General features: G+C 30.0%; 3 protein-coding genes across 4 annotated transcripts; 2 read left to right on the top strand and 1 right to left on the bottom strand.

The window, feature by feature from the left end:
• Positions 1 to 260: 260 nt before the first annotated feature.
• On the top strand, positions 261 to 18,519 carry LOC108906331 (DNA polymerase alpha subunit B). Its single transcript, XM_018709561.1, has 9 exons — positions 261 to 401; positions 478 to 691; positions 778 to 823; positions 2,849 to 2,955; positions 4,883 to 5,156; positions 5,348 to 5,609; positions 13,617 to 14,052; positions 16,216 to 16,411; positions 18,326 to 18,519. Exons 1-9 carry the CDS (start codon positions 320 to 322, stop codon positions 18,464 to 18,466), a joined length of 1,758 nt encoding a protein of 585 aa, XP_018565077.1. The 5' UTR covers positions 261 to 319; the 3' UTR covers positions 18,467 to 18,519.
• On the bottom strand, positions 10,847 to 12,873 carry LOC108906332. 2 transcript variants are annotated; one of them, XM_018709563.1, is made up of 3 exons: positions 12,549 to 12,873; positions 11,523 to 11,888; positions 10,847 to 11,459 (listed from the first exon to the last, which is right to left on the bottom strand). In XM_018709563.1, exons 1-3 carry the CDS (start codon positions 12,679 to 12,681, stop codon positions 10,999 to 11,001), a joined length of 960 nt encoding a protein of 319 aa, XP_018565079.1. In that variant the 5' UTR covers positions 12,682 to 12,873; the 3' UTR covers positions 10,847 to 10,998. The 2 variants fall into 2 exon arrangements, with proteins under 2 accessions (XP_018565079.1, XP_018565078.1); XM_018709562.1 differs by having other exon boundaries at positions 11,523 to 12,011.
• Positions 18,520 to 20,989: 2,470 nt separating the features above from the next.
• LOC108906326 lies at positions 20,990 to 27,531 on the top strand. The gene is made up of 4 exons (XM_018709555.2): positions 20,990 to 21,035; positions 21,095 to 21,290; positions 23,049 to 23,214; positions 27,403 to 27,531. The coding sequence occupies exons 1-4, from the start codon at positions 20,990 to 20,992 to the stop codon at positions 27,529 to 27,531; spliced, it is 537 nt and encodes a 178-aa protein (XP_018565071.2).
• The last annotated feature ends 40 nt before the right edge of the window (positions 27,532 to 27,571 follow it).

Below are 27,571 nucleotides of genomic sequence, written 5' to 3' on the forward strand. Positions count from 1 at the left end.
TAACAAACATTAAATATTTAAGTTTAATTTTTATAACAGGTACTTTTAGATTATTTTAGGACAGGACTATTGAAATTTGAATCCTTCACGACTCCATTTTTTACGTCATTATAGATATGGGTTGTACTTCTGCTACGTATAAAATGGCTTATTTTTATAGTTCCACGCGTTTTCTACCTGTGGTACCTACTGTTTGAATTATGTTGCTGCATTGAAATTTTCACTCTCACCATTTCGAGCATTTCCCGCCAAATCTTTAACCTGTTCATTGTGTTGTGTGGTTCCACTCAATAATTGTGGACAATTTTGGCAATTTTTAATGAAAATGGTTACAAAGAATGAAATAGCAACATGTTTTCAAGAATTAAATATAGTAACAAGTGATGTAGTGTTGGAAAAATGTAAGTAAACCGTTTTTTAACTTTTAAGGTTATTAACATCCTTATACCTTTTATATACTTACTATGGTTAATATAGGCCTAGAAATGTGTTTAAAATACAATATTGAAGCTGAAGATTTTTGTGATCAATGGTACGCTTACACTGCTTCACATTTAAATGGAGCCGCTCCTACTGTAGATTATTTAGAGAAATTAGAGAGAAAAGAGTTCCTGAAGAATAAAGATCAACTTTTTTATAAAAAATCTGTTACCACTCCAAAATTTGCACCCAAAATAGTAGGGGAAGATACGTATCCTTTTTGTTAGTATAAAAAAAATGAGTTTAGAAACAAAAGTATAATTAGTTACGTTTTTATTTTCCTTAATAACTCCATAGGGAAGTCAGTTCCATGGTCAGTTCATATACAGCAACAACACCGAAGGTGAGTACTACAAAAAATATTTTAAATATCGCCTGCGGTCAAAAACGAACGTTACGAACGTTGGCTTTATGATTTACAAAAGTTTTACCACCATTTTTTCTGCCTTTCTCGTCTCGCTTGAATGATCATTAATAAATGTTTACCATCTCTTGTTTTCGTATTTGATCATCTGGTGGGTGAGAAAGATAGCAGGCTCGCACGTTAGTCGGTATTCCGGACTTGCGCAAACGACTTAAAAGTTTTCTCAGAAACTTTTCAAGGCTATTTTATCCTTCAGCGGCCATTGTTAAATCTGGAGAAGACGCTTGGCTTTTGTTAGTGATGTGTTCGAGTTATATTTATCTATAATATAATGATTTCATGCAAAAATAAACGCCGGCATTTTTGCAACCTGTTGATTGTATTTCTCGGCCTACCATTTGTGCGGTGCGGGATATAACTAGTTCTCTTGTTTTGGAAGGAACAAAGTAGTGTAAACAACCTTTAACTGAGATTTTTGTTTGTACTTTGTTTGTAGACGAAATTATTTACAAGGTTAAATTTCATTAACCTCTGTTGTTACCCTAGCAAATTACTTATCGTTTTAACTGTTATTATTACTGCTTATGATTTATCAGATTTCTTGCTTTTTCTCGCAGCGATATCAATTTCTTTTTTTGTTTGTTCGGCGGTTTTGGATTCTAGCGTCAGTGATTTGTGTGAAGTTTTTTCAGCAGTCTAGGGTGGTGTTGCACCGATGTGAATTGTTTTTAATGGGTGGGGGCCTAGTCTCACGTTTTTTTTGCATTCGTGACTAGATCCACACTCATTAAAAAATATTCACATATTTCTTCAAGAAGAATTTTACTATTTAACGTAAAAAATATAGAACCCTGTGTTGGCGCGTGTGGGTTCTAGTCCACGTACTTTTTAATTCGTGACTAGATCCATACTCGTCTATAGGGGCTCCTACAGCAGCTGCCTGTTTTTTTTTTTAATTTGCAATAACTCATTTTTAATAGTCTAATGTATGTAATAATTTGTTTTTTTTTACTGGTTCTAAGGAAGATATTTGCTTATTTCTTTTATTTGAGCAATTATTATACATTGGAAAATTAGCAGTCGGAAATAATTTTACTTTCTATTAAACGAATACAATTCTCCAATTTGTTTCATTTCAGTAGTTCTTAGATTTATTACAGGTCATTAAATATCTATTAACTTAAATATTTTAAGCATCAGGTTTTCATTCAGAATTTTTCAATAGCAAATAAACTTGATTCAAATTTTTCGTTTAAAAGCTATCTACATAATGTAACGATCATAAGTATGTCCAATTGTAACATTTACTTTTCAAAATTATTTTGATACAGAATTAAAAAAATAAACTTAAAGGAACATCAGTAAGGCTCAGATGTTGATTGAAGTGCAGCCCAATAAACATTTTTGTATCACCATATAAAAGATTTCTTTACAAATACATTAACTAGAAACTTTTAGGTCTATGTTTAATATATTCATATTACCGAGGAAAAATTAGTATCGTGCATTATTAGAAACTACATACTATTTCAATAAAACTTCTATTTCTATATGTTCCGGAAAAAACAAACATTTTTATTACTAAAATGATACGTATTTTTTTATTTTAATACTCTCCTATTAGAAAATAAAATAAATTTTTTTAAAGGAAGGAAATGACGATTGCAACAGAAAATTGTCCCACCTATTCAGTAAAGTGCCCTGCAAGCAGCATGTTTAATGATATATGCACACATTTTAGCTAATTTTTTTATTTGTGTCGGTGTTAGATGTCTTTTTTTACATAAAAAATGAAAATATCCATTGCGAATTTATAAAAAAATGTTTGTAATTCTTCAAATTCATAACTACATAATTCATATTCAATATAAAAATTTTACCACTTGAGAAAAGCATTTGACGAATAATGTTTTTGCTTTAAGTTTTTCCTTCAATTAATAATAAGTTTGCAAAACTTTTCAAAGTGCCATAATACCATAAAAAATACTTTTTGCATTGTTGCAGAGTGCCCGAAAACAGGACCATCAAGTTACAGTACAGATAAACAAAGAATCAAATTTTGTAATTGAAAATGTTACCTCCAACGATTCTTACAGCAAAAGTCTTTCAGTGTAAGTAAAACAAATATTAAGTTTTTTAAATAAAATCAGATAATATACTTACCCATTCTTTAAAAAGTTGAAGATCAGAACAGTGTTAATGATTCATAAATAAGTTCAATAAATCACCTTTCAGATTAATGTAGACCATAACTTGTTTTTCCTTCAGTATTATTCCTTTTTTTATAGCTTTATTACTCATACATTTTTTGGATTCTGCTCTTAAGTTGTGAAAGTTAGTAATTTGATAATTAATTCATTACTCATTAATGGGAACAGTATATAAATCTTTAAAAAAAAATTTAAAAGTCAAGAAAAAGTAGTTCCCAAATGATAGATAAAAAAACAAATGAAGTTAAAAAGTATTATTTGTCTGATTTTTTTAATCACTTGCCATTGAAAGATGAGACTCAATAATTGATGGTAGGTTTACATACTTCTTAATATTTCACAGTCAATAAAGTTGGCTAATTTCTTGATCAATTTATTTAAGTAACCAACTAAAAGTATCTAACTAAAAATTATTAAAAAATCATTGTACATTAATGGTTTGCTTGGTAGGTATATGTTTACATATAAATACTCTCCAATTTTTAATTTACATTCTCCAAATTTACCCTTATTGGGTATTCCACTTAAGACAGATTCTTTCATAACTCTAATAGTATCAATAATACAAAACAGTGCCCTAAAGTCTGTACCAACACTATATTAGCGCATCTAAAACATACTGTTTTGGAGTTATTTGATGTTTTTTTATTAATTGGCTTTTGCAGCATCTTTACAAATATAAGACATTTCCGAAACTAAATATCATAAACTAGGGTTTTCATCATTCCTTCTAGAATGAAAAAAAAAACAATTTTCTGAATTATTGTATACATTCTAAATAGAGCAGTAGTAATTACGCGTGTTAGAAGTTGCGAGTTTTGGAGAATCTGTTATTTTTTTTAATTGAATGCTATGTTAAATTTGATACAGTTGCAAAACTTAATTTTCTTTCGATTTCAGTAAGGTGTGCGAGGATCTTTCCTTATGATTTGTGATATATTTGGGGTTTTTCATAATTTATTTTTTCTGCTATAGGAAATACTAGATACTACACAATAACCTGTTTCCAATCCAAAATAATAAAAAATACAACTTTAAATCAACATTTTTTATATAAATTCATTGGAGGAGGGCCATTAACTGTACACATGATTTAAGAGCATCTAACTTTTTCTTGTGGGGATTAAAAAAATTTAATTTATTCATCACCCACTAGGACGTAAGTTTTGAAGAATCGAAAATGACAAGCTGCCAGATAGACCAGATAGAATATGATTTTATTTTGGTAAAAAATTTATTTGCACATTCTTGCAAATGTTCTAATATTTAAATAAATTTTATGTTAAACGATGATCGCGTATCATTTTCAAAATCTATTTTTGTTTTCAAAATTTCATTGCTGCGTGACATCGATTTTTTAACATGGAAATTGCAACAAAAAATACAAATTATTTAAAAAAAATTGGATGGAAATTGGATTTTATTAGGGGTTTCATTTAAAAGAAATGTAAATATTCGTGATAGAAAAGTTTGAAATTTTGTGGTCCATAATTACTCTTTTTGTCATAGAAATGTATTAAGTAATACAAAAGACAGGTTTTTATACTTGAACAAATGGACAAAACTATATTTTGTTGTTTATTTCGGAGAGATTTAACATTTACAAGAATCACCAATCACCAATTTAAAAAAAAAACATCAAAATGGTATGGCTGAGATTTAATATTTATTATTAAAGCACGCTACAAATTGAACGCAAATTTAACAAATTCAGTAGTATTAATATTACCAAAGCTGTAGTAGCTATAGTGGGAAACTTTCATTACATTTTTTTTTATATCAGGATACAGTTAAAAATGGATAGTGGTTGAGGTATGATTTGTTTTAGGTCCCAATCTGAAAAATACACTAAAAGGTCAGATTCAAGATCAGTGCAGTGTTACTATGGGGCACCATCAGCAAACTATAAAAGGGAGAACAACTGTCTTATAACGATTAAAAATATCAACGAGGGACAATTCCTGAGTACCAATTTTAAATATATGTACGAGATTATGGGGAAAAAGGCTAAGTGCCTAAATAATATGACACAGTCGCTGGGGCATGCCATTTTAAACAAGCATAACTTAACTCTAACAGAAGGGACTCTAAAAAGTTATTTGGTAATTTGGTAATTTAATACTTGTTTTGGAAATGTACTAAAATAATTATTTCAAACTAAAACAAAATATATGCTTATAATTTATATTAATGTTGGCATATGTATACTTTTTATGGAAGTATTTCAGTACATTTAAAAATATATATTTTAAATATATTGATATCATACACTAAGTAAATAATTTTCTTCTAGGGAGACATGGTGACATACGGAAGAATAGTTTCAGATTCAGATGGTAAAATTAATACTCAATCAATATTACTGGAGGGTTCTTTGGAAACTAATATGGGAAACACCATTAATTTAAATTTGAACAAGGTTTCAAAATTTTCTCTATTTCCTGGGCAAGTTGCCGTTGTACAGGGTAACAATCCTAATTCAAGTACTTTCATTACAGATAATGTATTTACTGATTCTCTGTTACTTTTGCCAATGGAACCTCCCATTGTAAATGGTAAGTACCTAATTAAATCAGTATTAATTTTCTGCATGTTTGGAAAAATATGTTTTCATGAATATTGATGCAATATTCTTCAGGCACGCTGTGAAGTTTTATTATCCCTTTAGTTACTTTCATTTGATTCCTTGGTAAATTGGTTGGTATTAGATTAATCATATAAACTATTAGTTTTATTTAAAAATTTTGATCAATATCATCCAAACAGCTAAATATACAACTGTACTTAGTAGACCAAAAAGTCAAAGAATGAAATTGGTCGTCTTCTCAAAGAAAGAGTCATAATAAAAAAACAGCACATTTTGTTACTCCTCAAAAAAAGTAATGAATGAATCTTAAGGGGGAGCATTTTATATGTAATTTTCAGTGAATTTGTATAGCAGTCTTTTGACGAAGGTTTCAGAAAAACTAAGCAAGTTAGAAACGATATCTCTTCACTGTACTAGTTATACAAGTTTTCTCCAGGGTGTGAGACAGTTCATAAGCTGACAATACATTCAAAATAAGAAAAAAAAACATGTTTTTACCTCTTATGTTATTCATTATATTTCCTGAAGTTTACATGCCTGAATATACAGAAAATCGTCTATAATCACACTCCACAGAATGCTTTTTACGAAACTACTAAGATATGAATTAATTTTAATTACTGATTGTAAGTATTTTTTACAAAATTGTTGACAAACGGAAAAGATACATTCCGATGTCTACATGGGTGACCATGTTTTCCGTAATCTTTTATTGCGAAAAATTAAGGAAATCCTTATATTTCAACATTTTTATACCATTGCCTTACCAATAGTGTGACTTTTTGTGTACAAAACTCCAGCGTTTAAGAAAATGTGTAAAATAAATAAATTTAACATCCTGTAATTAAAGCAATTGTCCTCATCTGAGTATAAATTTTCTTTTTTTATTTTCAATATGCCTGGAAACATTTTTCTGGGTTATATCAAGGATTATAGTGAGAATAATAACCCCACTGTTTTGTAAAATAGAATTCAGAAGCAAGCAATAAGTTTTTTAATGTAAATTTTACCCATTAAACATAAGTTTCTGAATTATATTAAATTTAAGTAAATGAAATCTACCAGTTTTTTTTTAAGATTTTTATTAAATTGAGTTCCAACCTAATATCAATCCCACTCACTTTATAAATTAGTTCTACTATGTTTTGCAAGTCCTTTCTTATAAACACATTGTCTTCTGTATTACAATATCACTTGCAATGTTCAGATGTAGCTTGTGGAAAATTTTTTATTTCAGATTGAAGTTAAAATGAAGAACATTAGTTTTCAAGAAATGTTATGAAAAAGTAAAAATTGCCTATTGTAGCACTTTTAAAGATGGTGAAAAATAACAATACAATTTAAGAATCAATTACTTTCCCATTGTTATGAACAATGTCTGTTTTCTGTTAAGATTTTGATAAAAAAAACTTGGAAACAATTATCTAGGAATAATTATATGTATTGTTCTTTATCTTCATTTCAAAATGACATAATATAATAGTAATGAATTTCAATCAATGAAAATAATCGATTCAGTAGTGTTAAACTTTTTTATTGTATTATTTATGTGTCTTGCATCATTACAACTAACAAGAATGATCAAAAGTTTTTACGTTTCATATATGAGGTACATATATCCACAAAGTAAAAGTATTGAGACCCTGATGTTCTGTGGTTTTTGTTTTCGACAAAGTCGGTAACACTGAATTCAAGGCCAAGGTGTTGGGAATAACGCACGCTTATTTACGAGTTGAGAACTGTTGTTGTAGTGGCGTGCCGCCATTCCAAATTCCGCAAACTGTGAAGTTTCTCTTTGTAAAGGAAAAAATCGTACTAAAATGTAGAAGTGGTGTCGTGAGCATAAAGCTGGCAGAACGAATATTCATGATGAACAAAGGTGAAAAATCATAGCAACTGTGATTTGCGACCGTGGAAGGATTCCTTATTGACTTTTTGCCCCAGGGAGAAACAATTAATGCTGCACGGTACTATGAAACCCTGAAAACACTATGGAGGGTGATACAGAACAAAAGAAGGGGAATGTTAACGAAGGAAGTGTTCTTGTTCCATGACAATGCACGTCTCCACACAGGCAACGCCACAGAGCAGCTCCTGGATTCATTCGGTTGGAACATCACCAACCCCGCTTACAGCCTTGACCAGGCATCTTCTGCTTTTCATCTCTTCTTTGAAGATGTTTAGGGATAGAAAAAGGTTATCTACCAACTATGAGGTTCACAGTGCTGTGAATCAATGGGCCCGAAAGGTGGCGGGAAATTTTTTGACGAAGGTATCAGAAAGCTCATCCCTTGGCTCCAAAGTGCATTGAGGTTGAAGGTGACTACTTCGAAAAATAGTGTTTGATGTACCTTTCTGAATATGTCAATTTTTCATAAATATTCTGCCATTTCGATTTTTAAAAATTGTATATTCTTACTTTATAGATATGCCTCGTAGTTTAAAAAAGGTCTATATTCAAGTTGCAAAATTAGAAATATGGTGCCTCTAAAAGTAAAAAATAATGAAAGATTTATTTTCTTTTTAATAATTCTTTATTGCCAAAAATAGCCTTTAAGATATTTGTAATACTAAAAAAAAAACGGTATTGGAATATTCACCGAAATACAGGGTGTTACAAATTCGCTTCTCACTACAGGGATCTCGGAAACAGTAAGAGGTACGAAGTAGCTTAAATGGGGGCAAAGTTGCGTAATCAGGGGACCAACATTATGCCTCTAAAAAATCAAGGTTAACATGATTAGTTTTCGAAATATTTGAAAAAAAAACGAAATTTTGGAAATCCGTTTTTGTTTCATTTCAGCTTTGTTTGAGGTGATATTGAAAAAAGAACACTTTTTTATCTAAATTTTTTATTTTTTTCTTTGTTTATTGAATTATCGTACACTGTAAGTGTCATTACTTACACCCTGTGAAATCCATCTAGTTATTTAAACTATTACCAACACACGTTACAATAACACATTTATTATTATTAACTATTACCATCACTCGGTCATCAATAAGTTGTTGCGTCAAAATTAAAACATTACAATTTTAATTTTATTATGACAAATTCTTAAAAATGCATATGAACCAAAACGCCAACTGAATATTATTCTTTAAAAAATTTCAGTAATGTTCAAAAACATTTTCGTTTTGGCAATGGTTGAAAATGAATATCAGCGTAATATTATCGGAATTTATTATACCTGTAACCGCAACTGTGAAAGAGCATGTCAGATGTATTTGTATGAATATTCTGGAAAAAAATAGATCGGAATTTGTTTGAATTTTGAGCACTCAAGAAACCTAGAAATAACTATGGACACAGGAATAAAACTGTAATTTTTTATTTTAATGCGTGGTGGTAATAGTTTAATAACTAGATGGATTTCACAGGGTCTAACGACACTTACAGTGTACGGTAATTCGATAAACAAAGAAATCTAAATAAAAAATTTAGATAAATTTGGAATGAATATACTGAAGATGAATTTTTCGAGACAAAACGTCTGAATCTGGTTCGGGCTGAGACAGTACAATATTAAAGATCATGAAGGATTGCAAAAAATGTAATAAAATTTCTAGGGTCGTATTTAAAAAAATTAAGTTGATGATGGTCCTGGAGAGACGAAATATTACATATAAAAATTGATTATGCCATTCGATAGAGGGAAAAAAGTGGCCATGAGAAAGTAATAGTAATAGCAGTTTATTTAGCACTTTGCTATTTATATACACTGTCTCACTTAAAACTTACTAAATAACATCAAAAATTTGTTTTACACACTACATACATATTTGAATACACACTTAAAGACTATATTTACATATAAGAATTTCTTAACATATTTTTAAAACATGCTATATTTCAAGCATTTTTTACATCCCGACTTAAACTGTTATATTTACTAATACCCTTTAAAAAAATGGAATTTTGTCCAGCTGCTGTATGCAGTTTTTGCAAGATAAACTTGTGTTTCCCTTCTGTACTATAATTGTGGATATTATCAAAAGTTTCCAATATTTTTTTCAAGTATTGTGGTTCGTTCCCCAATGTAATTTTATGAATAAAAACTAATACATTAAACTCTAAAATCTTGTCTATATACATCCACTTCAAAATACCCAATATATCCTCAACTCTTGTATATCTGTTGCATCCTAAAATCACCCTCATAGCCCAATTATTTAATTTCTGTAATTGTGCAATTGCACCCCTATTACTTAAGTATGGTACAGTACTACAGTAACAAAAGTGAGGTAATATTATGGTATTGAATACTAATTTTCTAGTTTTTATTGTTAAATACCAACTAACCCTTTTAAGAATTCCTATTTTCTTAGCAATTTTCTTACAAATATAATTTATGTTGTTATTAAATTTTAACCTGTCTATTATAACACCAAGATACTTAATTTCATCTACTACTTCTACTGTCTCCCCATTTAGTTCAAATTTTAATTCATTACTATAGAATATGTCTATATGACTACCTAGTATCATTCCTTTTGTTTTTGAAACATTTAATTTTAACTTATTAATTTCCATCCAGTCTTTTACATTGTTAAGTATCCCATTCATTTTTACAACTAGGTCTTCTACACATGTGTCTGATACATAGATGGTTGTGTCATCGGCAAATAAGTGATATTTAACTTTCCCTAATACAAGCGAAATGTCATTTAAGTATTAAACAAATAACAGGGGTCCAAGGACTTCCTTGCGGTACTCCAACATCAATATTTAATTCATTTGATACAAACTGATCATATACTACTTTCTGCCTCCTATTATACAAATAATCTTGTAACCATTTCAAAACTGTACCATTAAAACCCAGTAACTTTAATTCTATAATCTTTAATCTATGGTCTCAAATGCCCTCTTTAGATCCAAAAAAATAATAGCATTAACTTTACCTGCATCAAGGGCCACCTTCCAATCATTAATTACACATTGTAAATCACTTTCACAACTATGATTTACTCTGAAAGACAGTGTTTTTCTTATTTCAATATCACCTCAAACAAGGTTGAAATGAAACAAAAACGGATTTCCAAAATTTCCGTTTTTCTCGAATATTTTGAAAACTAATCATGTTAGCCTTGATTTTTTACCAACAAAAATCTGTTAGTATTGTTGCTGAAGAATAAACCCATAATAAGGAAAGTGTATAAGTTGATTCTTTTTTATTAAAAAAAACATGAACACATATTTATTAGAAAAAACATACACATTGTGAACATTTAATGTAATGAATTGTATTATCCAAATATGAATATAATTAATATGAGTTATGTGGAGGAGTATCCTCTCCATTTTTATGACTGCAATAAAATTTTAAAATAAAATTTTATTTACAAAATTTCATTCATTTAGACAACACCTGCATAATTTCAATCATATATATATTTCGATATTTCTCTGGTTTTTTGCTTAACAAAACTGCTACTAAATCTCCAAAAAGCTGTTCAGGAGATTTTTCTTTTATTTCAGTATCTTCATTTTTAGATAATTTTTCTGCTGATGCTTCGCTGTTGACACTAATGCATCTTTTTCGGGAAGCTCCATTATTTTCTGAATGAAATGAACTGTCAGCTTTTTGTAATACCGTACACTCCTGTTTAATTATTGCATGGTAGTCGTTTGAGGAATCGTTCATTAAAGTGTCATCTTCCATTTCACAGCAGTATGCGTTTTGAGAAAAACTGCTATTGCTGTCTTGAGACGACTCATTTTGTTTTCGTTCTTTAGGATAGAAATTTACACATGTACTCCGTTTTTGATCAGTGTTACTGTCTGATTGTTTTTTTCTATACTGGATTACTTTATCTAAAAAATATAAATACATTACAAAAGTAAGTTGTTTTGTATTAATATTTATGGAAAACTAACCCAAAAAGCCCATTTCATCAAGAAGTTCCCATTTTACATCTCCTTCTTGTTGATATTTTGTTTTCTGCCTAATATATTTTTCTCTCAGGGCTTTCCATCGCAGCATACATAGGTTTATATCCCGTTTTAATTTGGAAGCTATGTTTTGCCATAACTGGTTCTTTAACTGCTTGTTTGGATAAGTGTTGCAGTTTCTGTCCCATATTGGGGTGGTTTTTCTAACTAATTCTATTAGAGCTTTATCAAAATCTGTCTGATTAACAGATATGAAAGATGCGTCAAAATTAATCTGTGAACATAATTCTTCCGCTTTTTGCATATCTTCATCGTTATTTGTGGACTGTTTTCTAGGAACAATGTTTGGATCTAAAAATGTTAGTTCTGATAACAGCTCCCATTCATGGTAGTTTTTAGCGTACTGTGCAGACTTTTCCCTTTCCCTTATATATTTTTCTCTAATAGATTTAAATGTTTCTTTGCAAATATCTCCTAAAATAATAGACAACTTATACAGAAAAAAATATACAGGCTGTTTTTTATGTTGGAATTTTCCTTTTAACACAATCTAAAATTAAAGAAGCACACTTCAAATATTTTTTCAAAAACTTCTATTAATAAAGTATTTAAAACTATTCCATTATTTCTGCATTTATTACCAATTTTATGACTGCAATAAAAAAAATGTAGGTACTTATTCGATATTTTAATTGGATTTGTAAATTGTGTTAAGTACTTTTCAAATTTACATAGAAATAGATGATGATCCTCCAAGAAAAATATTTGAGAAATTCAATTATTGTTCCAGTTATTTCAATACATACTATATTTATTTTGTATTATTAGTGAATAATCAAATAATTTCCAAATTAATACAAATTTTGAATATTGAATTTCCTAACTAAATTTTAATTTTAGGTAAGTACTATATTTCTTTACATTATTAAGTGTGTGTCTAGTTAATTTACTAATTTAACTTTAATTTGGTTAAAAGTATGTAAGTTAAAAATATATTTATATTTTAAGTACCTGTGCATCCCATTTTAGATCCTATCATTTCCCAGGCACAATCTTTTGCATCCTTATCTCTAAATTTAGGATGATTTCTTTCCCAAATTTGAGGAAACTGTCTAATAATTGATACAAATTTATGCTGATCCATTAATTTTGAGGTTATAAACAATTATTAGAAATTAAGCAGGTTTCTTGGAGGAAGGTGAAATTTAATGCAATTGTCATCAACTTGGAGCAAAAAATAACTATGTAATTGTTGTTATGTACCACTGAATTCAGTATATCAATACTGAAGTAGAAATTAATTAACTTAAACAGTAATTTGTGAGAAATACCGCAATTTTCTGTCTTTCTCTTTCAACTTATGTGTCGAATTTACCTGTCTCACTTTACGTAATTTAGAGTTTCCCTCTCCAATTTTCAATTAAAATAATTGATTTAATTAAGATAATTGGTTTGTCGACCTTGTTTTACTTATTACAACGATAATGATTGTATTTTTTTTGCCTTGCCAAATAAAAAAAGAAAATACCTACCAAAAATTAGATTATGATGGAAATCTGTTAATTGCATAGGTACATACTATACCTAAAGATTTATTATTTTGAGTTTATAAAATTATCGATACTTGCCTATGAATACATGTTAACAAATGCAGCTCACACTATGGAAGCCTTTAATTTTTTTTAATTATCCACAGTAGTTATAAAATTAAGTAGTCTTCATGCTTATATACAGTGTATTCAGTTACCATTGCCCCATAGTTTACCAATAGAATTTACAATGAATTTTGTCAAAAATGCTTTGTTTACGAGATATAGCATGTTGAGGTTGAAATTTCATGTAAATATGAAAAACTAATGACGCATAACCTTCATTCTTGGGGTTCTTTCATAAAAACTAAATGTTATGTTGTCGATTGAAAAAGGAATGTCAGATTTCTACTGAAATTCTGTCAGGTCTGAGTATTTTGGTACGTCAATAAAATAGTTTCACTTTTCCAAACTTCAACACCTGCATCAGCAAAGAGTTTTTCAACAAAACTTAATTGCATATCTAGTTTATTTTTTTTTTAATTTTCAGATCAGTTGCAAATTGTGGTTGCCTCGGGTCCCTACACCTTACAAAACAGTCTCATGTTTGAACCTTTGAAAGATCTTTTGAAATATGTCTGCGAATACAAACCACATGTGCTCATATTAATTGGTCCTTTTTTGGAAAGAAACCATGAGAGTATTCTCAACGGAGGGCTTACACAAACTTTGGATTCCTTTTTTGAGGACCTCATAAAAAATATTATGAACTCTCTAAGGGATACTAATACACAAGTAATTATTGTTTCTTCGCAGAAGGAAGCTCATTATCACCCTGTGTATCCTACACCTCCATACAATGTTAGAGATAAATATAATAATTTGACATTTTTTCCCGATCCGTGCATGATAAATATAAATGGATTAGTAATTGGTGTTACATCAACTGATATTTTGTTTCACATTGGTAATTTTGAGATTTATCAGTAAGTCATTTATTTTTATATTTATTATTTTTCTTTTAACTATAAGTTTCAGTTTAAATTCTGAAAATATAGGAGTTAATTCTTTGTTGGAAAATAAGTGTAGTTTGTTCTATAAACTTTTCTTCAGGAGGCTTAGTTTTCGAGGTACAAATCTATAATAAATGAAAAATGGTGGTTTAATTGGTAGAATTTTAGTTTTATCACTGTGGTTGGTGGCCTGCAGCCAATGTTCGAGAATTATAAATTTATATAATACTGTTGAAAATTGTCAAAAGTCTTCCTAGTTTTTGAAAGCATGCACTGTTTACGAGTTATTGTGTTTTTTTTGTGGAGATTTAGATGGATATCTAAATTGGATTAATTTGTCTGAAGGTTTCTCTTAGGTTTATAATAGTAGTTACCAATACAAATGTGAGATAAATGAGGCAAAAAAGAAATCAGAAAATTTACTGGGCCACTTTGTTGAATTTGTTACTGTTTGTAACAGAAAAATAGAAAATCCCTCATTGTGTGCCCTTTTAAATTTTTAATGAAAAGCTTCATATTGACAATTAATTGATTTTCAACTGTCATTAGCAGATACGTATTGTTTTCTGTTTTACTTATGTACATAAATAGTCGGTATCTGTTTCGGGATGGATGTTTTATATAGTAACGGTAATTTTTGTTGGAAATAGTTCTAAATATTATGTAAAATGGTAATTGCGATATGCACCCACTGAAAAAGTTGTGTATAATTGTTAGGGTAAGAAAATTAAAAAAAATGTAAATGGCGCATTTTTCTCCCTTCTTTTATGTATAACTCGGAGAATATTAACATTAAAGAAAATAGTCAAAGGAAAAAAAGTTTCATTTTAAGATTCTCTTCAAAATAAAAGTGGTCTGAAATTTCTATGTGCATTATTGTTGCTGCAATACAGTATAGACCGAAAAGAAATTCATGAAAAAAGATGTTTTTTTCATGAATTTATTTCGAACCTTGACTTTAGAGCAGCCATACAAAAAGTTTGGTTCTGAGTACTTCATGATAAATGGTAGTATTGCAGAAATTTTTTCATCGAAATCGGCCGGGTAGATTTCGCACAATTCGATTGTTAATTAAGAAAATACAGTTATACTTATTTTTCAATTTTCTTTCACTTTGGCGTCTCAACTATCAATTCCCATTTAATTAGAATTTTTTCAAAATAAACTAAAAAATACTTATAAACATTTAGAGCTGGAGCTACCGTATTTGCATATTCTTCAAATGTAATTATATGATCAAATAGAGGCAGGATTGTCAAACAAAATCCACTTTTGATCTTGTGGATACTATGAATCGTCATCGAGATATGAAAGCTCAAAGTTGAAATGAGTTTACTGCAAAAAAACGTACTGTACAATAACAATCAAAAGTGATTTTGATTGTTTGAAGCAAAGAGTTTATAACATGAAAATTTGTTTAAATCGGAAATGTATTTTAACTGTTCTGATGCAAAAAAGATTGATACATTTCATACGAATCGAGCAGAGTCAAAAAGTGAGGAGTGGGGGGACAATATTCTCCGAGTTATACATGAAAGAAGGGAGAAAAATGTGCCTCTTTAATTTTCTTTTTCTTTTTCTTGCACAAACAATTATGTGTAACTTTTTCAGCGGGCGCATATCGCAATTATCATTTCACATAATATTTAGAACTATTTCCAACAAAAATTAGCGTTACTATATGAAACATCCATACAATCTATTTTTAAAACAGATATCGACTGGACTAAAATCCATAAATACATGCAGCACCTAAAATAAAAACAATTAGCAAGTAATTAGTGCAAATTCTTGAAAATTAGTCAGAAAATTGTGATAGATTTGGACCAATCAAATTTATTATTTTTTAGGAAAAATTCAGTGATGTACTTTTATTTGCATAAAAAATAAGGCTCTGCACTGGGCTGATGCCACTGTCAAAAATTAAAAAATCTTATAAGTTATACCACAAAATACTTAGATTCCTGTAATTTCAGAATTTAAATTTATATCACTTTGTGTGTTTCTTTATTTTTTATATTGCAAATGTTTCATTGTTTTTTATTGCAGAGCTAATTGAAGTTCTATTTTTAATTTTAAGTTCAGTGTGAGTAAAACTAAAAAAAAACTATTTGAATACCTGTAACTTTTTTGTAGAGATAAGAATCCTGCTGCTCCTTCTGACCGAATGGGGAGATTAGCTTCTCATCTTTTAAATCAGCACAGTTTTTATCCACTGTATCCACCCCATAATGGAATTTGTATAGACCACGAGCTTTTTGAACAATATGGCGTTATGGAATGTAAACCTCACATTTTAATAGTTCCATCCAATTTGAGACACTTTATTAAGGTAAAACATATAAAGGGTAGTTATAAATTGTCTCTCGATATTTTCAGAATGGCTAGCAAATAAAAAATAAGGGAACGTTTTTAAAAGAACCTTAGTCAGAAAATAGATGAGATATACCCATTTAAAAAAAGATGTTGATCTGTTTTTCATGGCATCTTAAATATTTCCTGAGATATCTTAATTCATATTTTAAATATCGACTTAAACTATGGTTACTTTACATATAATAAAGTAAATATTGATCAAGCACGGTGCACACGTGATAGGCATGTGGCAACGAGATTACTAGTCGAAATGCAGTTATTTACTTCGTTGGAATATGAAAAATGACCATAGTATATGGAGACTAATCTATTTGGATATTTATTTAGTCAAATTTTATATCTTGATAAGGGGTAGGTTTAGAGAATGATGGTTGCTATTTCATCCTATCGTTACTTTATTCAAACAACTTATTTAAAATGTTAATCTAAAGATTCTGGTCTAAAGACCAGAGGTGGCCAACCGTCTACTTAACACGTTAACGGCCATGGTGGTCACCAGTGACCGACGTACAACTTTCCCATGACACTCTGACGGTCACCTATGACTGATCTCAATACAATCTTGGTAGGCCGCATGGCCGTTTATTTATGCACTTTCGCTTATAGATATGACCACTGTGGCCCTGACAGAGGTCTCAGCATTGCTAGGTTTGAATTCTGGAGATTCATATCTTTTTGATTATGAAAAATTAAGTAAACACTATACTAATGTTCTAGGATGAGACGACATTTATTATATAGGTAAGTATGTTACATGTATGTGTTAGAAAAAGAATAAGTAACATATTATTTATGACATGCAGTGAAACAATCTAAACAGTAATCTGGTTAACCCTCACAATCCTTGCAGTAAGTTGTCACTTTTTTACTTTGTTGTTATTTCTCCTCTTCTTGTTTCTTCTGGTAATGTCCTCTGCAATATTTTCTTGTTGCTGCTTTTGATTTATCAGTTTGTGAAACATTTTCTTTATTCGGAGAATTATATGAATTTGAAGAAACCAATTTATTATCATCACTTGCTTGGTAAGTTGGATCAGCGAGTCAGATGAATAGGGCTCACATTCTATTGCGAAAAATATAATCAATATCATTTCATAACTGCATTTCTAATAATGAACTTACCATCATTCAAAAAGTTTTGCACTTTGTCATGGCAATCATTCGTTTGACTATCACTAACAAATTTTTCCGCCATTTTCAGGCCCTATGACACTATTATGTGTACGAGCTTGCGGTAACGATTGTACCAAAAAATTCCTCTTCAATATTCTTCCAAAATGCATAGGTTCCAAGATATAAGTAAAAAACTCGGATAAAATAGGTATTTTTTAAAATATTTTAAACATTTTTGCAATTTTAAAAATGTTCCTGATCTCGCCCAGATCTAGAGATCTACACTTTTATTATGTGAGTTGTACTGAAGGTAATCCAGAAAAAATTTGCTTGCTCCCTCTCGCATCCACCTCAAAACAGATCCGCCCTGGTCTATATAGTAATTAATTGTCTGAAATGTATATTTTAATAATCATATGCGATCACATCGATTGATTAAATAATAGTACTTATCGATTAAATAATAGTATTTATTTTTTTGAGAGAAAAACTTTTATCAAAACATTTTTAAAGGAAGATAAACACAGTGAATGTCATTCCTCTAAAACTACTCCTTACATAACATATGGCATTTGAATATGCATAAATTAGTATCCAGATGCCCGGAGTCTAAAAAGATAAATAGAAATGTTCAAGAACTTTAAGATATTTCAGAAAACAAGTTGAACTGATTTTCCTGAAAATATGTGCGGACAATTTAAGACCATTCTTTATATTTTCAAACAATAAACGGCTCTTTCATATTTTTACCTTTCAGAATATTCAAGACTGTGTGGTTATTAACCCTGAACGTTTAACTAAAGCTTATGTCGCTGGCACTTTTGCAAGAATTGAAGTAAACCCTGGTACTAGCCAATCTATTTGTAATCGAACTGTTTGTGAAGTACTACGAGTGTAACTGAATTTAAAATTTATTTATTTTTCCGTGTTAATAAAAATGGATTCAATGCAGCTAATTGTTTTATTTTGCCTTATAAATTCAGAAATAAAGATATAAAACGTAAGTGAGAAAGTGTACATTTTTCAAGTGAACGACGCATATCAAATACATAATGGGTAAATATGGTAAGTACATGGTCATGCATATATCTTGAAAAATGCGTTTTTCTTGAAAATGATCGAAGATAATTAAATCCTGAAAATAGTGTTATATTTTCAGTGGCTGTGGCTCAGCTATAGGATAAAAAATGTATTTATACTGCTTAACAATTTTTTAACAAGGCATTAGAGAAGTGCTTTTTTGAACTTCTTCTGCAGTTATTAAATCTAAATATATTAATAAATCAATATATATATATATATATATATATACAGGGTGTTTGTAAGTAAGTGCAAAATATTTTAGGGGGTGGTTGTCGAAGTTATTTTGTGAAAAAGTTCATATAAACATAAGTTGAAATATGCTTCGTTTCCGAGATACAGAGTGTTTTAATTTTAATTTTTCATTTATTTTTGTTAATTATTTCAGTTTTCAAGATATTTACTCGAAATTTGATGGTTGCATTTTATTTAGAAATATTAACAGCAACCTACTAGATAATGTATCAATAGAAATTAAAAATACACAGCTTGCAATAAAATATGTTTTATTTTTTTCCTCTAAAATGGTGCATACTACGAAACAAATTGAAGAGATCAATTTCATTGTGATGGCAGATTTCTAAAAAAATATCAAAACTGGAAAAAGTTAGTGGCATACCATTTTTTTTTTATAAAAAAAGGTGGCATTCTCGCACGAACGCCACTGGTGCAAGTAAAAATATTCGGATCATCCCAAAAAATGCACATTTATCCCTCCAAAGCATTTTTCAATTTTCGAGTCAATATCTTTAAAACTCTGAAAGAATTAATAAAAATAAATTAATTAAAATTTAAACACTGTGTATCTTGGAAACGAAGCATATTTCGACCAACTATATGAACTTTTTTTCACAAAATAACTTCGTCAACCACTCCCTAAAATAATTTGCACTTATTTACAAACACCCTGTATATTTTTTATAAGGTATTTTCTTACTCTCTTAATTCCTGTATTCTATTTAATCTGATAGCTTTTTCACACTATATCTCAAAAACGAGGGCTTCAAGGGCACATTTTTATACACAATTTTTGATACTGTGCTATACAGGGTGTTCTCAAAGTTGAGTCATTTATTTTAACAGTTGGTAGAAATCATAAAAAAAAGTCGATTTACCAAAAATCGTTTATTAACAATTATTTAAAACAATTGAAATTTAAAAACTTTATAATATAAACCTGATTTATTGTCATTTTTGACCACTACGTTGTTAAAAACAAATTGTTTACTACTGATACTGGGTATGTGTTTTTTTTGTAGTTCCATGGTTTTGAGTACGCTTTTCGATTTGACAGTGCTAAATTATTCGCACAGTAGTGAGTGATATTATTTTTAATTTGTGTGTGTTTTGTGCAATTATATTATGTCCACTCGTTCATTGTTTTCATAACATGTGCCATTTCTATTGCACAAAACATCGACAAATCAAAAAGAGTACACAAAACCGTGCAACTACAAAAAATTGACATACCCAGTATAAGTAGTAAACAAACAATTTATGTTTTTACAACGGAGTGGTAGAAAATGACAATAAATCAGGTTTGTATTATAAAGTTTTTAAATTTAAAATTTTTTAAATAATTGTTAATGATTGCTTTATTTGACAACGTTTATATAAACGATTATTGGTAAATGGACTTTTTTTTATGAGCTACTAGCTGTTAAAATAAATGACTCAGCTTTGAGAACACCCTGTATATTTTAAAATCTAAATTATCATTTCACATTATTAATTTGTACCAAATTGATAAAAACAATCCCAAAAATTTAAGAGATTAGTACAAAATAAAATTTGCATTTTAAAAACGAAAATATATTTTACCTGTGGCGTTCCGCATATCTGTCACTGGTTTGTGTTGAGACTTAATTTTTAATAATAAATGCCATTTTATTCATGTATTGCACACTTAAGGAGTTTCGAGATGTAATTGTATTAAAAAACCAGTTGGAACATCCTGTACCTTGGAAACTAAGTACCTATCTCCCAATCTATGTTTATGGGAACTTTTTTTTATATTAAGGTGTTCTATTACTTATGCGATTTGAGACACTCTGTACAATAAATATGAAGTCAGTTGAAATAGGTAGTAAACTTTAATCAATAATTTGCACAAAATTTTCAAATAAATATAAGTAAGCTTCCTTCAATGTCTTTAAGTTATCTCAAAATGTGTTTGTCCTTACAAGTTTTATTGTTCTTACCTTTTTATTTAGTGAATGCAGATGAAATTAATAACCTGGTTTTCAAGTACAAATATAGAAATGTTCGCCGTTGTGATAAAATAGAAGACGACCTACTGCCTTTTTACAGGCAAAATATACTAGAAAGTCCGCTATATCTAATGCTTCTCATATTTTTGGGAATTATACTTATACTTATGTTTTTAGGTTTGCAAAACTAATGAAACATTAAATGTGTATAAAAAAATTGCTTTAGGTTGTTATAGGTATCGTCAAAGGTCTAATAGGCTTGTTTTGTATGAAAAAAATTGGAGAACTTGGACTGGGACTATTAGTTGATTTACCAAAACCATTGGAAAGCTATCAAGAAACGGAGCTTATGCAGAGACCAGTTATTTATGATGTTGGCGGTTGGCCCGTTCATCCTGACACCAAAGAAAGAACAGTGAGAATACTTCCAAAGTAGGTCTAAAACTGTAAAGGGTGGTCCTTAAGAACATTCCCATAATATAGGTGATTCTTTAGATCGTTTTAAGGAAAAAAAAAATCCTGCGGATTTATGTGATATCTGCTTAGTTTTCTAGAATATAGAATATAATGTCGCACGTATTGATAAATATTTGATGCATTTTGTGGGTTGGCTACACTGATACAAGTAGATAGTTCATCATATTTGATTTGAGTGTGGTCTGCTTTCAAATTGTTTGAGCTGAAGTTTGGCATAAGCCGGGAATGAACATACAGTTGCAAATTGTAAAATATGATTTAAGCGAAAATTTTTACTTTTCATTCAAATTAACTAATCAAATCAATATTTGCAAATCGCAATTTGCAAAGCCCACTATACAGGGTGTCCCAGTGTCAGCATACAAAAATTTATCAGGGGATAGACCAGACCAAAATAAGATTAAAATTCTTATTATTATGGAATTTTCCAACAACAAATATGTCGATATGATATTTGTCTACGGTTTCTGTGATGGAAATTTATTGGTGACCTCACGAGAATATCTACGCAGATTTCCAAACAGAAGGCAACCTTCACAGCACGTATTCCAATGAGTTTTCCAAAGAGTCTGTGAGATCGTGAGTGTTAAAATTGGAAATACCAGAATAAGAGGTAATTTGGAAGATGCAAACACTTTAGAAGAAAATGTAATAGCTGCTGTTGTTGATGATCCTTCCACCAATGTCCGAAGAATATCAACACAAGTGGTATTCCACGAAGCAGCATCTGGAGAATTTTAAACCGAGAAATGCACCCATATCATCTACATAAAATATAAACTTTGCATCCTGGTGGCTGGATTGGGAAAAATGGGCCTATTATGTGGCCTCCCAGGTTCCCTGATCTCAACCCCCTTGTTTTTTTTACTGGGGTCATATGAAGCAACTGATGTATACCAAACCCAGTAACAAGAGTTTTTAGTTCCCCTATACTTAACCAAATATTATATAATTCATAGAAAACTTGTTTAGTTTCTTCATATTAATTGAGCCACAGCTACATGGGAAACTGTACTTCAACGGTAAACAACCTTGTTTTTTATAGTGACAGATACCTATTAGATAATAAGAAATAAAATCTAGAAGTATTTTTCTACTAATGAATGCAGTCGATAATTTATACCCAATTTACTCAGAAACGGTTAATTTTTGAGCTATGAAATAAGCATATTTTTTGTTCAGAATCGATTGCAGATTCAGGAAAACAATCAAATTACATAAAACTAGGATATGGAAAAGTTATGAAGCCCCTTCTGGTAAATTTTTGTACGCTGACACTGGGACACCCTGTAGGGGGTGATTGGGGTGTTAATCGGAATAATCACCAGGTGATAGAACAAATCATTTTAAACAAAAAATTCCATATGAATATGTGTGTAATTCGATTGATTTTCGAGATACAGTGTGTTGAAATTTGAAAGAAGTGTTGAACTTTCTGAAATATCTCTGAATGTTTGTCATGGAGTGATGAAATTTGGGCTATTGCAAATTAATTTAGTTTTCATTACTAATACCGATTTTACGAAAGAAGATCTATTCCATTATGTTCGAAGACGAGCCATTTTGAGTTCTCTACTCATATTATTATTAGAATGTACTGAATGACCACTCTGTATGAGCAAATAAACAGGTTCACTGCAGCATAAATGTGTCCCTACTGAAATGTTGCAGGCCTTGGTTTTTAATAACACTACAAATTTATTTTTATTTTAGGAAAACTGAATTTTGTTTAAATATTACATTCTTTATAGCATATCCTTTAGCGCTGATACTAAAACTCTGTGCACTGTGTTGCTGTATAAAGAATTACTCTGGTGATGAAAAAAATTGCTTTAAATCTATAAATATTATAAAATTTAACGAAGGAATAGCGAAAAAGGTAAAGTATACATTATACTCTCAGATGTATTTATAATTTATATTTGTATGCATACAAGAAAAATATTGACTTTTCAAAACAAGTTTTGCGTTTAAAAATTCAATATGAAGTAAGACAAACATGGCTCGAGGCTTGGCAAACTGTCTCGGTCTCACTTTGAAGTGTTAGATTGAAGGATGGAATCAATTGTGGTGACAAAACTTGCCATTTTCATATTTAAAAATATATTTTTTCCAACATCTATTTTTGTCAATTCTGGACATAACCACAAACACAGCATATACCACCATTAATTCAAAATATAAATCAATAACGGAATTGCCGCCTCGTTCATTGTTTGTTCAAGTGAATGGCAATATCAGGAAATGATGCATCCGTTCTGCTTTTCCCTGACTGAGGATCTGTTATTAGCCAGACGAGGCAGATTGGAAACAAAAACCGTGTCATACAAACCAAATTGTTTTGAAGTATCCACTCTCCAAAGAAGGCATTCGAACAGCCTTGGCATCGCATCAAGGCAGTTTATTACTGCAAACTGCCTTGGTGTGACGCTACTAGAGATAAGTCTAGAATAGTGTTTATATTTGTATATTTGTAGTTAGGCTGTAATTGAAAAAGGATTTAGGATTTAATTGAAAAATCTACAAATGAGGTTTTTGATCTGCCTTTCCTTGCCTCTGTATGTATGTGTACCTGATACAGGATGTAACACACAAATGGAGGTTATATTTATAAGGAGGCTACTTGTGATCTTTAAAAACACATATCACAAATAAAGGTTGTTTTATCAATTTCTATCATGAAACTGAAACAATAACCTTTTCTCTTAATTTTCATACTCTTTGTTGGACAAGCTAGTGTAACTTCAAACAACTGTGCAAGCTATTCGAAACAGTAAACTACGGCATGATTGTTAACCAATTCTCATTGCTTGATTCTTATTTTTTTCTTATCACAGAAATTTAACACTGTATTCATACAAATATACCACACCAAAAAATCAATTCTTCACCCAGAAAGTATCAAAATTACTTAATATATTACAAACAACTCATAAATCGATAAACTGAAGATTTTGATATTTTCCTTTTGTCTGTATACTATTATGTTCTGTTTTATACACTCTTGTTTTTCAATAATTACTATTATATGATGTAGGTACTTAGTGGAATAATTTCCTGGTTTTGACGTGTGTAAACACAATGTGTAATAACACTAATAGTTACGTATAAATAAATAGATTAAAACAATTGTGATAGAATGAAGCAGTATCATACCCGTGTTGCCAAATTAAAGTTGTCATTTGTTACTTGTCCACCTAGTACCCTGCTGTTATCACATCTGGTGGATTGATATTAGGCTTTTTTCGCAAGTGAAGTCGTATGTTGTAGTCTGTGTAGTATGAGAGAATGAAGAGATTTAAACTACCATATGACAATTAAGATCAAAAGAGATAGAAATAGTAACTACAAGTCAGATATTCACCAATATTATCACGAAAAAAATACCATTATGTAGTTCACCTAAACTAGGTGAACGTTGGAGGTCATGGACACTGCGATTCACCAATTAAATACAGTGCTTTAAATAATAATAACTTTTTGTTAAAAGCAAGTAATTTAAAAAATATTTCAAGTGTATCGGATTATTAAATATTTTTATACAGTGTGTTTCACTTAAAGTCGATACACCTCCATATTTAGGAGGGCGTTAACCGATTTCTAAAACTCTTTTTTTTATATGGTAGTACTCAAAAAGGCCTACTTTTTGATATTATATTTTTTGACATGGGATCCTTTCTACGGCTTCCTATCATTAAGAAAAGACTCCCAAAAATTAAAAAACATAAGGTATTTTTTTAAGAAAGAAATAGATAGCATTTTAGATTTGATCACACCTCAAAACCCTAAATACAAAGTTTCATTATTATAGCTTTTACAGGGTGTTCAGAAAATAGGTGCAAACTTCAAAATATTTCACTCATTGTAGTGTCCTGTATTAACAGTGGAAAATATTTTCAAGGTATTTTTCCAAAATTTTATTAACCGAAGGTATATGCATAGTTTTATTGATTTCGCTCATACAGGATCCTCGCAATAAGATATATATTTTTTATTATACCAGAAATGAGTTTCGGAACGAAATAAATTTTAAATATTACTGTTTTCTATTAGTCCCCCTTCATTTGGTATGTACTGTTCAATTCGTCTCCTCTTATTTCTTATAACTCTCCTCAACCGATGTGGCGTTATTTGTCAACATGCTTTTCTAATTCTATTACATAAATCTTCTCTGTTCTGGGGCCTTGTTTTATACAATTTATTTTTCACAGTTCCCCATAAAAAGAAATCAAGAGGCGTCAAGTCTGGAGCTTTTGATGGCCACTCAACTAACGGACTGTTGCGACCTATCCACTGTCTCGGAAAATTCTCATTCAATCAATGACGTACTATTACCGCATTATGAATAGGTGCTCCATCTAGTTGAAGGTAGAGGTTCTGTCTTACATGACGAGGACCACATCAGTTGAGGAGACTTATTATAAATAAGAGGAGACGAATTAAACAGTGTATACCAAATGATGGCGAGCTAATAGAAAACAGTAATTTTTAAATATTATTTCGTTTTGAAACTCATTTCTGGTGTAATAAAAGAAATATATAATTTGGTTGTCTTATTGTGTGCACCCTGTATGAGTGAAATCAATGAAACTGTATGCATATACCTTCGGTTAATAAAAATTTGGAAAAATACCTTGGAAAATATTTTCCACTGTTAATACAGGAAACTCTGCAATGAGTGAAATTTTTCGAAGTTTGCACCTATTTTGTGAACACCTTGCAAAAGCTATAATAATGAAACTTTGTTTTTAGAATTTTGAGATGTGATAAAATTGAAAACGCTATTCGCTTCTTTCTTAAAAAATGTGTTTTTTAATTTTTGAGGATCTTTTCTTACTGATAGTAGGCTGTAGAAAAGATCACATCAAAAAATATTATATCACACATAAAAAAAAGAATTTTGGAAATTGGCCAACTCCATCCTAAATACGAAGGTGTTCCGACTTTAAGTGAAAATATTATGTATATTTTGTTCATTTTTTAAAAACATTTGATGGGCAAGACCAATGTATAATTTAAAAGATGTTTTGAACCTTCTAGAAAAAGGGGAAAAAGTTTCAGGAAACATTTTTGCTCCGAAACTACTACCTGGGGCACATAGATACCTGCTGGAAGGGTGCAGCATAATAACTTACCTTTTGATTACTAATACTACTAACAGATGCCATTAGGAGTTTTTCTTCAATTAGAAGCATTTTTAAATGAAAATACGTTATATAGCACATATGAGTCCTCTAGTATCAAAACCCCTTAAATCCGTTTTTGATGAAAAATGAGATATACGCTTCAAAATATTCCTACTAAAATTCCCTATAGATGTGTTCATTCGAATTATTGCAAAAGTCACCTAATATAATAGTAGGTGACTTTTGCAATCATTCGAATGAACACATCAATAGGGAATTTTAGTAGGAATATTTTGATGTGTATATCTCATTCTTCATCAAAAACGGATTTAAGGGGTTTTGGTACTAGAGGACTCATATCTCAAAACTTTAGAAGCGTTTTTCTTGACACACGATTTTTTAAATAAGTTAATTTTAACATTTATCAAAAATTGAACTTTTTACTTCAAATTCTCGCTAATCACACAAAAATTAATGTTTTCAGAACCCATACATGTTTCTCTAACCATATTCATGTAGATTAAAGGAAAAATTTTTGTTTTTTACCATATGCAAATTTGTGTCAGTTATACTGCGTCCCGCAGAGCGCCTCAAGTTCAATAAGCCTCACGAGAATGGCTCCAGCGTCTCCATTTTGTAATATTTATGAATATATTTCTTTGAACAACACTAAAAGAGATCGTTAATAATTTCCTAGAATATTATTATCTCTTACTTTTCCTTCCATTAGAAAAAAATCGCAAAAAACCCTTTATTTTAACATTTTAAATGACATTCAAAAAAGGAAGCTGTCCAAGAGTCTTAAGTGCATTATAAAAAACGAATGACTATTTATTCGATTTAAAAAAATATATATTTCGGATTAGTATTCTGGGAGACATGTTCTATTGCCCCAGAAAAGTAACCCCCACATATAGTTACATCCTATATATTTTTTTTAGGATCAATATCGCCCACCAGGACAAAAAATTGATATGTATAAAGAGAATGATGCTAAAGAAGAAGAAGATACTAAATATGTGTTAAATATGATGAGGCAAAGTCAGATATCTCTTCTGAAACAGGGATAAATAAATTAGAAATATGGTGTAACGAATGGAAAAACAGATA

The sequence above is a fragment of the Anoplophora glabripennis genome, unplaced genomic scaffold (genome assembly GCF_000390285.2).
Source record: "Anoplophora glabripennis isolate ALB-LARVAE unplaced genomic scaffold, Agla_2.0 scaffold142, whole genome shotgun sequence".
In the NCBI taxonomy this organism is placed as follows: Eukaryota; Metazoa; Arthropoda; class Insecta; order Coleoptera; family Cerambycidae; genus Anoplophora; species Anoplophora glabripennis.